The 13187-nt window shown below is 42.5% G+C and overlaps 1 protein-coding gene across 5 annotated transcripts in view; it reads right to left on the bottom strand.

Moving 5' to 3' along the window:
* SMG6 (SMG6 nonsense mediated mRNA decay factor) overlaps positions 1-13187 on the bottom strand; it is a 229584-nt gene that overhangs the window by 104461 nt on the left and 111936 nt on the right. For all 5 annotated transcript variants that reach the window (XM_078068060.1, XM_036091094.2, XM_036091101.2 and 2 more), the window contains one exon: positions 10022-10223. In XM_078068060.1, coding sequence (XP_077924186.1) covers positions 10022-10223 — 202 coding nt within the window. The remainder of the gene's footprint in view (positions 1-10021; positions 10224-13187) is intronic.

Here is a 13187-nt window from a genome sequence, read left to right as displayed (position 1 = left end):
CACCCATTTCTTGACCTGCTTGGTGGTTATATAGTTCCTCATTTTGTGACAGGTCTTTTTGTTTAATGCATTTCCATATGTACATTTCATAACTTAAAAAGTTAAAAAAGAAAAAGAAAGCAGCAAGAGAAGTAAACAATAAAGAGCCTGGCAAAATTCTCCAGTTTGGAAGGGTGTATTAGTTAACTATTGGTGCTGTAACAAATTACTACAAATTTAATGGCTTAAAAGAATTCAATTTATTACCTTATAGTTCTAAAGATCAGAAATCCTACAATCAAGGTGTTCACAGAGTGTTGTCAGTTTTGTCAGTTGACAAGGTGTTGATAGTGTTCTTGGAGCCTCTGTGGGAGGCTCTGTGCTTCCTTGTCTTTTTTAGCATCTAGAGGCCACCCGCATTCTTTGGCTCATGGTCCTTCCCCTTATCTTCAAGGCCAGCACATACTATCTCCAAATTTCTCTCACTGGGACCTCTAGTTCCATCATCACAGCTTTTTCTCACTCTTGACACTCCTGCCTTCTTATAAGGACCCTTGTGATTACATTAATCACACCTGGGCAATCTAGGATCATCTTCCCATCTCAAGATCCTTCCTTAACTTAATCACATCTGCAAAGGCACCTTTGCCTTGCAAGGTAACATTCAACAGGTCTCAGGAATTAAGATGTGGACCATCTTTAAGGGGCCATTATTCTGTCTACCACAAAGTGTGAGGACATAGGGCAGATGCAGAACACCACTCGGAAACTTTTTCATTGCTACAAATCAGTAGCACTCACAATCAGCATTTCAGGGGTAAACTACCGTACTAAATGAGAAGTGGCCAGGGGCACCTGGGTGGCAGGCACAGTTGGTTAAGTGTCCGACTCTTGGTTTCAGCTCAGGTCATGATCTCAGGGTTGTGAGACAGAGCCCCATGTTGGGCTCTGAGCTCAGTGCAGAGTCTGCTGGGGATTCTCTCTCCCTCTGGCCCTCCTCTTGTGCTCTCTCTCTCTCTCAAAATAAATAAATAAATCTTTAAATAAATCTTTAAATAAAGAGAAGCGTCTGCCTTCGGCCAGAGAGTAGAATTTCCTCTTGACATGGTAGGCCACAGCTCCAGTGAGGAGGTCGGAAATTGTCGTATCATTTATGTGAAATAGAGATCAGACACAGGAAACTAGCTCTGGTGTAGTAGCTCCACTATACACAGACTAGCAAATGTAGAAAATAAATTCATTTATTAAGATTGCATACCACCTGGCCTCCTCCCCACTCCCTCCAGGGTTGTGACTTGGTAATACAAACTTATACCAGCTGTAGACTTGAGAAGGAAATTTTAAATAGTATTTGTAGACAAAGGAGGAATCCCATGAGAATCTACATAACCTATTTTGGAGCAGATATCAGACCTGAGGAAACCTTTCTTTGTTCAAAGAAATGTAACTGGCCAGAATCAGATGGTAGAAATCCAAGTTGGGGCCTATGAAAAAGGTCTGCAACATAAAAAAGGGAGAACACAGCACACAAGGAGATAGAGAAACAAAGCATATTTGCAGGGAGTGTGGGGAATGTCAAATGAGGAAGACAGTCTTAAAACTGAATTTTTAAAATCATAGACACTGTGAGGTATGATAAAAGAAAAAGAACAAAACAAAGACAGATAAAAGGGACCTGGATAAAAGGTGGGCAAAAATATAACGGTTCCAGGATAACATAGGGAAGTAATGTAAGGAAACATACAATACAATAGCAGACTTAAAAACTGAATTAGAAGCAGTAAAAGGTAAAATAAGCATTCTAAAAATCTCAATCAATTCCAGAGAAGATAAACTTGAGAAGCTCTCTGACAATGCAGAGGCAAAGCAAAAAGAGATTAAAATGATGACAGAAAAAGAGATGTAGAAGACAGTGAAGAAAAGAATAGAACAAACAGAACATTAACAATCAAGGACATAAGAGATGAAAACTTTTCTGGTCCAACATCTAAACAAATCCTCATACAATTTGAAATTCAAGATTACAAAAAGTTGTAAGTTACCCACTTTGGACCAAAAAAAGAGTTTGCCTTCAAAGGAAGAAAAGTCAGACTTTTCTCCAAGTTTTCCTAACCGTTAATGCAATGGGATAATACCTATAGTTTTTTTTTTTTTAAAGATTTTATTTATTTATTTGAGAGAGAGAATGAGAGAGAGAGAGCATGAGAGGGGGGAGGGTCAGAGGGAGAAGCAGACTCCCTGCCGAGCAGGGAGCCCGATGCGGGACTCGATCCTGTGACTCCAGGATCATGACCCGAGCCGAAGGCAGTCGCTTAACCAACTGAGCCACCCAGGCGCCCAATATCTATAGTTTTAAGGGGAAAAAAATGTTGACCTTAAGCTAAGTTGCCATTCATGTGCAAGGGCAAAATAAGAACAATTTCAAAATGCAAGCGTTCAGAAGTAGTCATGAAGAATGTCCTTGGTGGATCATTCAATGAAAAGAGCAAAGTAAGGAAAAGAATGTATACCACACTATCATTTTGATCATTTAGGTATATACATGTATAAACATGTTTCAGTCAGTACAGAAGTAGTCTAAAAAGGTAAGTATCAAATTGTTAACAGCAGTTACTCCTGGCGGGTGGTTTTTGACTGTATATATTCTTGTGAATTATTTGATTCTTTCGCATGAGTATGTATATTACTACTATATTTTATAAAAGTCACTTTGATTTTTTTTTAAGATTTTATTTATGTTTTGACAGAGAGAGACACAGTGAGAGAGGGAACACAAGCAAGGGGAGTGGGAGAGGGAGAAGCAGGCTCCCCGCTGAGCAGGGAGCCCGATGTGGGGCTCGATCCCAGGACCCTGGGATCATGACCTGAGCCGAAGGCAGACGCTTAACGACTGAGCCACCCAGGCGCCCCTAAAAGTCACTTTAATTTTTTAAAAGGCATCCACGTCATCTTTGATGAAAATATTCTTCAGTGTTGGATTTGAATAACAGATGAATCAAAGGACATAATAAAAATGGGAAAGCCGGGATGCCCGGGTAGCTCAGTGGGTTAAGCGTCTGCCTTCGGCTCAGGTCATGGTCCCAGGGTCCTGGGATCGAGTCCCATATCGGGCTCCCTGCTCAATGGGGAGTCTGCTTCTCTCTCTGTCTGCTGCTCCCCCTGCTTGTGCTCTCTCTCTCTCTCTGACAAACAAATAACAATCTTAAAAAAAAAAAAACAAGAATGGGAAAGCCATAGAGTATGATGGTGAGCATGGAAAACACTTAATATAAAATTAATTCTAAATAATTATTGTAAATTTAGAAACAACATGCAATTGTGTGAAAAAGAAAATATATATTTGTAAGCAGTCCTAATTTTATATCTTAAATATGAGTCAATAGTTTTGGCTTTTTTTCTATTCTTGATGTTGATACTTTGAGAATAGAGGATCAACGTCTGTTTTTTAATAAATTAGTCACTGGTAGGACTTAAATATTTTCCAGACCACCAAAGAACAAAGGCAATATTTCCCCCAAAACTACATGTATGTGTGTACATACATATACATATGTATGTATGCATGTGCACACGTATACATATACATACATATATATAGTATGTATATCTTATACACTATATATATAAGTATATAAAAAACATAAAACAAGAACAAAGCATATCCTGTATGGTCTAATTTTATGAAAAGAAAAGAATAAGTATACACATATAGCATGGGGGGAAAAGACTGGAAGGACATAAACTATGCTATTAACACCGGTTAATTTTAGGTGGTAGTTTGCAGGTGACTTTTATTTTTTGTGATTTTCTATATTTTCCATTTAAAACATTTTGGGGGTAATTATGTATACAACAAACAACACTCCAAAAATGTCATTTAACAAATAAATAAGCAGACAAGCCAGGAGTTCCAAAAGTTGGACAATTTAAGCCCCATCTTTAACCTCAACAACTATTTAAGAATGGCAAAGTTTCCTAGGATCCTACATCCAGACAGAAAGCAAAGATGCCTATAAGAATGAATGGGATATGATGTCAGACTTAAAACACTGACTTATATAATGTGACTTACAGTAGCGGCCCCACCATTGTATTGCAAAGTTCTTCACTTAGTTCTTGGTCAGACAATATGGAGAGGAAGACAAAGAAAACTACAAAAAAAAATCTACCTGGGGATGCTAGAATAAGCACTGCTTACATCTATTTATGACATAAATGCATTAGTACCATTAAATAACTAGAGCTTTAGAAAAGTTCTTTAGAGCTTAAGGAAAGACTATATATAGGTCCTTGGTTAGTATCACCTAGAGCTATACAGTCACATGCACAGATTTTGAAGACGATAATTAAGCTTTTTTTTACATTGACTAAGGCACAACATGAACTGAACATCTTTCTCCTGAAACAGTTTCCTTTTCATCATTTCTCCTGTGTATAGGGTTGTTGGGGTTTCAACGAGAAAATGCATGTACATGAGTTTAGCGCAGTGCCTGGAACACGATTAGTGACTGCAAGAGCTTAACTCCATTATTATTACAGTCCAATTACTTTTTCAATCACTTATGCACTATAATGCGGCAAAAAAGACACGGAATTTTATTTGTTTTGCTTCCTTTCAGGATGGCTCTATTTTAACCACAAGTTATTATAGAAAATTTCATACATATACAAAAGTAGAATACTATAATGAACTTAACCCACCCATTATTCAGATGTAATAATGATCAATATTTGGCCTTTTTTTTCATTCATACTTCTATTCACAAATTATTCTGAAGCAAATCCTAGACATCAAATCATTAGAACATGAGGGGTTTAAAAATTTATTTTTTAATTTTTCTTAAGTAAACCCTATGCCCAACACCGGGCTCGAACTCATGACCTTGAGATCAAGAGCTGCATGCCTGGGGCACCTGAGTGGCTCAGTTGGTTAAGAGTCTGACTCTTGATTTCAGCTCAGGTCATGATCTCAGGGTCATGAGTTCGATTCCTGCATTGATCACTGAGTCAGGCTCCATGTTCAGCGGGGAGTCTGCTTGAAATTCTCTCTCTTCCTCTCCCTCTGCCACTCCTCCCCTCCCTCTCTGGAAGGAAGGAAGGAAGGAAAGAATTAAAGAATGAATGAATCAATCAATGCTATACCAACTGAGCCAGCCAGGAGTCCCAGAACATGAGGTTTTAAAGTACTACAGAAAAGGAAGGGTTCTAATCCTATACTTCCTGATGAGCTACATGACCTTGGGTAAGTAAATCACTTAACCTTCTGAATTCAGATGTCAAGCAGCCACACAATGAACCTAAGATCACTTTCTTTGCCCTGGCTGGCTCTAATTGGTTTCAACATCTGTGATGTTTCTCTCAGAATGTAACCAGCTCCACTCTATTGCTGTACTCTTTATTTTTCTTCTGGATAATTCCAATAGCAACCTGTTTTCTTACCTCTTGTTCATCACATACCCAGGTTTTTTTTTTTACCTTTTTTTTTTTTAAGCTGAATACTAGTCCTGCAAGATGTTCAATAAATCAAAAAGATCAAGGGTGAAGCAAGTTTGGGAAAGATTGCAAAGGCTATTCTCACAGTACACTATATTAAAAGCTCCAGTAAGTCTTGCAGTATTGGATTCTGTTTAACATTACTTTTTTTTTTATTTTTAGAGAGAGAGATCGAGTGAGCACACATGAGTCGGGGTGAGGGGCAGAAGGAGAGGGGAAGAGAGAGAAAAGCAGACTCCCCACTGAGCAGGGAGCTCAATGATGCAGGGCTCAATCTCACGACCCTGAGATCATGACCTGAGCTGAAATCAAGAGAAGGATGCCCAGCCAACTGAGCCACCCAGGCATCCCTACTTAACATTAACATAACTTATATAATCACGAAACTCTTTTTCTTTCACCTAACAATTAAGAACCTATAAAACTAGAGTTCCATAGAACATGCTCAGGAAATACAATGATATGTTAATGCCAAATCAGTGCTCCTTAAGCAATGCCTTCATTGGAATACTACCAGCTCAACAAGATTTCAAGAGTTCCTCCTTAATTACAGGTTCAACTTAACTTACATTGCTTCTCATGTTTGTACATGCCACAAACTGCCTCCCAACTACGATGTTTGCCTTACAAGTCTGGATCTCTCTTGTTGTGTGTGCAAGACAGTGTAATACAGACATGCTCAGTAAATGCCTGTTGAATGGGCATCAAGGTGGGACCAAACATGTGACCAATCTGGACCAGCACTGAAATTGCACATGTTGCTGCTACTGACAAGTCCTTGACATATTTTACATTTCTTGGTACTGAACACTAAAAGCTGGAGAAAATATCTATCTTTTTCAGATTTCTAAAAGGCCAAAGTTCCTAAAGATTCTCCCTGACAGGTCCATACTAATATTCTAGGTCAGCCATGGAGATGACCCATAGGACTTTATCATCATTTTTTCACTCTTCTCTGGAACCTCAGTCACCTCTTTCAAAAATAACAACAACAGGGGCACCCCGGTGGCTCAGTCGTTAAGCGTCTGCCTTCAGCTCGGGTCGTGATCCCAGGGTCCTGGGATCGAGCCCCGCATCAGGCTCCGTGCTCGGCAGGGAGCCTGCTTCTCCCTCTCCCACTCCCCCTGCTTGTGTTCCCTCTCTCGCTGTGTCTCTCTGTCAAATAAATAAAATCTTAAAAAAAAAAAAAAATAACAACAACAACAACAAAAGAACAAAGGTACTAATACCTACTTGGCAGGCTTATTGGGAGAACTTAGTTAAATACTATATAGAAGTACCTAATCCAGGGACCAATACATGACAGATATTGAAAAGATGTTATTTTTCTCTGCAATGGAGAATAAAGCAGAATAAAAAGAAAAGGAAGGGAACACGTTATACAGAGTAGCTAGGGAAGACCCTTCTAACAAGGTGACATTTAGAAGGGAGTGAGAGAGCCACACAGCTCTCTGGGGACACAGTGTTCTAGGTTAAGGGGGAAGCAAGTGCAAAGACCCTCAGACATGAGTGCTTGGCTTGTGTGAAGAACAGCAAGGATGCAAATGTGACTAGAGCATATTGGGTAGGAGGAGAGCAGTAGGAGCTGAGGTCAGAGTTAAGGGTGGGTAGAGGTGGTGTCATATCACTGAGAGTGTTGCAGGATGTTGTTAAAACTTTGGCTGTTGTTAAAACTTTGGCTTTTACTCTAAGTGAGAGAAGCAGCCATCAGAAAGTTCTGAAAAAGAAGTGACATGATCTTATTGATGTTTTAAAAAGATCATTCCACTTGTGCTGAAAACAGACTGGGGAGTAGGAGGAAGGAGGAACCAGAGAAACCAGTCAGAAGGCATGCAATGAGCTGATCCAGGGTGGGGTGGTAAGAAAGAGTTGTATCTGCATTTATTTTGAAGGTAAAGAAGACATGAACAGCTGATGAATTAGATATGAAGGTGTGAGAAAAAGAGAGTAGCCAAGAATAACCCCAAGAATTTTGATATAAGCTACCCAAAGTCAAAGCTGCTATCTACCAAGATGGGAAGAATAAAGAAAGACCAGGTTTAGGGGAGAATATGGATCTGGAGATGTTAGGTTTGACATACCTATCTCACGGTCCTCGAGGCGGAGACCTACCTTAGTCTCGAGCTGCCATGAGCTGCAGCTGCCCTGGGGTAGCCTGTGAACCAGCACTACAGGCTGAGGGCATGGGCTGCTGGCTCCGTATCCTTCTCTGGCCGCATCATATACTTATCATATGCTGCAGCGTGCCATATGCCGTGTCACATACACGTATCATACTGACACTACCGCCGGGAGAGCTGATGAGGAGACAGGGGTTAGGAAGTATGAAGCTGGTCAGGACTCCTTCCTTGTTCTGCACCAAAAGGCAGCTAAGCCAGGAGCTGACTCCCAGAAGTACCCTCCAGAGTCAAACTCACCTTGTGGTCGCAGAGGAACAGTACTAGGATCCCCTGGCCCAAGCCATGCTTATCCAGTTTCTCTTCTAACTGACCATTTTCCACAACACGTAAACACTGTATGAGTTATCCTCAGCCTCACATACTATAATTCCCCATTATTATCCCCTTCTGACACTAGAAGAGCAGGATTTCACTCCAACTTTTCATTGGAAAAACATAAAATGAGTATTCCTCTTAGGAGAGAGAGGCTCTCACATTCCCAAGATCCCTATTAGTCATTAAACACATCCAAAGAGGAAGAGTTTTTGATAAGTCAATATGTTTAACCAAGGGGAATCTATGCAAAAATTCTGCTATAAGGAATTACATCACTGTTTACAGTAGTGCAAAAATTGAGAAGAGTCCCTCGGTTCAATAAAGCAAAGACTTGTTAAAGAAATCTTGGCATACAAAAGAATACAAAGTGATAATCAAAAATTATTCCATATAGGATGCCGGGGTGGCTCAGTCAGTTAAGCATCCGAATCTAGATTTTGGTTCAGGTCATGATCTCAGGGTCCTGAGATCAAGCCCCATGTTGGACTCCGTGCTTGGCATGGAGTCTGCTTGAGATTCTATTTCCCTCTCCCTCTGCCCCTCCCACTTGTTCTCCTCTCTCTATCTCAAATAAATAAATAAATAAATATCTTTTTAAAAAAATGATTCCATATAAGAATACATTAAAAAAGCAGATTGCAGTCTGTATGACGACTCTCAGTTTTATATTTAAGAAAGTGTGTATACCAGTAGTTAAATATGATTATGATTAGCAAAAATAACAGTGATGTTACCACTAGGTAAAAGGACTGTGGCTAAATTTTTTTTTTACTTGTCTAATGAACATATTAACTCTTTTCTACTAAGAACAAGTTTAAACATTTTAAATCTTCAATATAGCAATATTTTTTATTCAATACAATCTCTTTCATATTTGCAGTTTATGGCTGGGATTTAGTTTTTACTATCTGACTTTTTTTTTAAAAAACATCTACCTGGGGCGCCTGGGTGGCTCAGTTAGTTAGACGGCTGGCTCTTGATTTCAGCTCAGGTCATGATCTCAGGGTCCTGGGATCAAGTCCCGTGTTCAGTTTTATGCTCAGCGGGAGTCTGCGTGAGGATTCTCTCTCCCTCTCCCTCTGCCTCTGCCCCTTCCCCCTGCTAGCATGTGCTCTCTCTCTCCCTAAAACATATAAATAAATCTTAAAAAAAAAAAAAAAGCCATCTACCTATGTCTGTCTATATACTTCATCTAGGTCAAAAGGCTTCCACCTAAGAAGCCATTTGTGGCCTCTTCCCCAAAGGCCTCCCCAGGGGATATGATGTTAACAGCTCCACAGAGAGGTCAGACACAGGGTTCCCCAGCTCAGCACAGGAGACTTTGTTCCCGGGGTGTGTGGGTGCTACTTCCCCACCCTAGCAACTGCTACATGGGAATATGAAGCAGAGCAGACTGCCCTACCCTCCACACCTGGCCAAAGACCCAACTGTTAAGCAGAGACTAAGAGTTCCACAGTCCCCACCAGGGCAACAGGCAACGAGCTTTGTTTTCTATAAACAGACCAGAAAAACGTTCAGGTTAAAACACAGTCCTTAGAGGAAGAAAAATAGAAACCAGGCAGCGGGGAATGCTTCATATTCCTAAAAGCTTTTTTTGTAAGTTAACACATGGTGTCTGCTTCTCTCTAGTCACCTATTTATCACTCTCCTCCTCAGAGAAGGGAAAAAGCCCTGGCTGTTTTCCTAGCGCAGAGTTTTGTGGCTGGGGGGAAGGAGGAGAGGGGGGAGGAAGGAGGGTGCTTCAAGCATGATGCAAACCATTTGGAGCTGAGGGAGAGCGCTGCCAACACAAGCTGCACTATTTAAACAAGTGAGGAAATGATCGTATACACAACATGCCAGCGAGCACACACACACACCAAAGGAAGTCGAGAGGGCTTTTTTTCAGGACACAGAGCTGGATGTCAGCGGCTAAAAGGTCGATATTTTCCCTTAACACCCTTCTCAATGACTTAATCATGTTCCGTTTGCACAGAAAACTTCCCAAGAATAAAAAAAGTCTGGAGAATTAAGAGGAGGGGTGAATGGGGAGGGATGTTTGGCCTGGGGCTGACCTTATCCGAGGTTTTCTCCACGTAGCAGGGGTCCTGAGGGGCAGCCAGCAAGGGGACAAAGCCCGAGAGAAGCCGATCCTCTTCCAGGATAAGAAGGGTGAGGTCATCGTCCGGGTCCTTGTACAGTGGCACCTCAGACTGATTCACCGCAGTCAATATGTTACAGAAATCAGCCAGCATCGACCACACATCCATAGCAACCCTGTGAGAAATAAGGTCAGAAAGAAGAACAGCTCTAAAGAGGGACCAGTTAAAGTATTTTAAGCTCTTGTGAGAAGGGAGGTACTGGTGGCAAATGTTATCTATGGTTGGCAACTGCCAGAAAATCTTACCCAAAAAGCTAGGGTACAAAACTGCATCCATGGCAGCAATCTGGTGGGCAAGTGTCCATCTATGCAAAGTTGAAATTGATTAGGGGGAGTTTTTTAAATCCTAACCAGAGAGGAAAAGGAATTTAGAGAATCAGTTGCCTAATGCAGGTCCTGTCACCTTTCCAGACAGTGTGCTTGAGACACTTACTCAAACACTCTAGACACCCAGTGCCTGAGGCAGCTCCCAGAATTCCCCCACTTCTGTCCAGCCAAGTATATGCCACAAGATAGCAACAGAGCGCCAATCTCCCCTCCTCCCATACAGTGAGAGGGGCCAGTCACACCATGAAGCCATGAAGAGAGTCATGTGGGGTTTTTTCCCCTTATGATGCTTTAGAAATCTCTTCCTACATCTAAGTAGGAAAACAAACAAACACAAATAGGTGAAGGGGATTAAGACTACATTTGTCATGATGAGCACCAAGTAACGTATAGAACTGCTGAATCACTATATTGTACACCTGAGACTAATATAATATTGTATGTTAACTATACTGGAATTAAACACCCCCCCCCCCCCACTAAAAAACCTCATTCCTGGCCTGCCAAGATCATCCCAGGACAGTAAAGCTTCCCATGCATCTCAGCAGATGGACCCGTCTCAGTGCTCCCTTGGCCAGCCCACTCCCTCTCCTTTCTCTCATTTGTGGAAGGTTAGATACAGGGTGACCAACCATTCTGGTTTGCCTGGGACTGTCCCAGCTTTTGTACCTATGGATGCTATGTCGTACTTCAAAAGGAGTGACTTGCACAGGAGAATTACAAAGAAAAGCTTTACAATTAGGGTCAAGAGGTGGAGCAGCAAGAGGCAAGAAGCAAAGAGCTCCGAATGAGCTCCATCCTGGGATCTTCCCAGAGGAGCTACTGCGCATGAGCCCAATCTGCTAGGGAGGGGCCTTGGCCTTAAGCAATCTGTTTCTCCAGCAGTCTAGGAGCCTTTGGGAGATGGCAGAAAAAAGGGCATTCAAGGGACATGCCACTGAAGGTGATGCTGGGGGAGAAAGTGGAGTAGGAGTGTGGGGACTCTCTGACTGGCTCCAGGTGGAAGGAGCCTGCACTGGTTTATTTACTGTAATCACTACACTAGGAAAAGGCAATGAAATGAAACATCTTGTTTTCAAGAGTGTCCTGGGAACCAGGCGGAACACAGCCCCATTAATCACACAATGGCACATAATCAACACACGTGTACTGCAGAAGTAACTTGCTTCACAGGCTTTGCCCGGGAAAGAGAACATGTTTGGGAAGAATCACCGGAGGGACGAGAGTTTTCTAAAGCCTTCTCTCTGCACAGACACCGACAACCAGACTCATTCACAAAGCTCCATCTTTTGGCTCAGCTGAGTTTGGCTGTCAGAAATGTTTAAATATGGAAAAAAATAAACAGTTGCAACACGTTTCTGTGCAGAGATCTGCCTGAGCCCCTTTGTGATGTAATGGGAAACGCGGCATTCAGGCTACCAGCTGTAGAATAAACAGAACTTCGAGGGTTAAAAGGAACTGAACTTTCCACGACCCCATCTGCAGAGAAGAAAATAATAAGAGGAATGATGCACTGCCCCACAGCTCTGATAGTTTATCCTCCGGTCCCGGCTGCAGAGACAAGCACCGGATGTGATAGGGCTGCTCAGGGCCGCCTCCGAGGTTAGCGCTGCCCATGGGAGACGCACAGGGAGGCTCTTCCAGCTCCCCACTTCCTCCCCCAGTGCCCTGCTGGCCACTTGAGCCCACTGCCTGAGTCCAATCCCACAGCGCTGGTGAGCTCTGGCCAACAGGCAGTGCTCGGCTGCAGAGCAGCAATTTGGAAAATAAACAGGAAAGACGACAGTGAGAAGGAAGAAGGTGAAAAGTCTCCCAGCTGAATTCTTGGCTTAGGGGCCTTGGTTGGTGCTGTGCAGGTCAAGGACCTGACTGCTTCAGGACGTAGTTGGGGGTGGGGAGGTGTGGGCAGCAGCATCCCCAGTCAGGAAGAGGCAGCAGAAAATTACCCACGGCTTTAACAGTGGGAGGCCCCACATCCCTCTCTCATCCTCCCACCCCTACCATCTTGGATCCAAGACGAAGAAATATGTGGTACCATGTGGTTCTCATTACCATGCTCCCCTGTCCCCTAAGGCTCAGATAAACCCAAACTGACTCCCCCCAGAGACTGCTGGCCACCACTAGGGACCCCTGTCCACAGCTGCCTTTTGCCCATTACCACCCACCTTGTGCCAAAACCTTAACTCACTGCAAAAATGGAGTGGATTAGAGTTTCTACCCCAGTGATGGTTTGTAAGATAGCAGCTGGTGCCAAAAGGGTATCCTGAGTTCCCAACTGAGAAATATAAAGGGGCCCAAGGGCCATGCTACACTAACCAGAACCAAGGGAATACACAAAATGCTTCAATGAAAGGTCACTTCTGCCCTGATCCATTCAGACTGGTCTTGTGATTGAACTCTGATTCTAAGTAGCTGCTTTCTTCTGGTATCTTAGTGGGACTGCCCGAGATCACTTCATCAGTTACCTCCTCTCCCAATGAGCACCATGGACACGAACACACTAATTAGGCACCCACGCACCATACCGTGGCTCTCCACAGAGGGAGGGGAAGGGAAGTGTCAGGAAACTAGTACTAAAAAGAAGAGGTACTTAGAAAAATTAGGTGAGGGGGCGCCTGGGTGGCTCAGTCTTTTTTTTTTTTTTTATTTTTTATTGTTATGTTAATCACCATACATTAGGGTGGCTCAGTCTTAAGGTTAAGCATCCGACTCTTGGGTTTTGGCTCAGGTCATGATCTCAGGGTTGTGAGACT

The sequence above is a fragment of the Halichoerus grypus genome, chromosome 2 (assembly GCF_964656455.1).
Source record: "Halichoerus grypus chromosome 2, mHalGry1.hap1.1, whole genome shotgun sequence".
Taxonomy (NCBI): domain Eukaryota; kingdom Metazoa; phylum Chordata; class Mammalia; order Carnivora; family Phocidae; genus Halichoerus; species Halichoerus grypus.
Note: the sequence above shows the minus strand (reverse complement) of the source record. Positions and strands in the feature narration are given on the sequence as shown.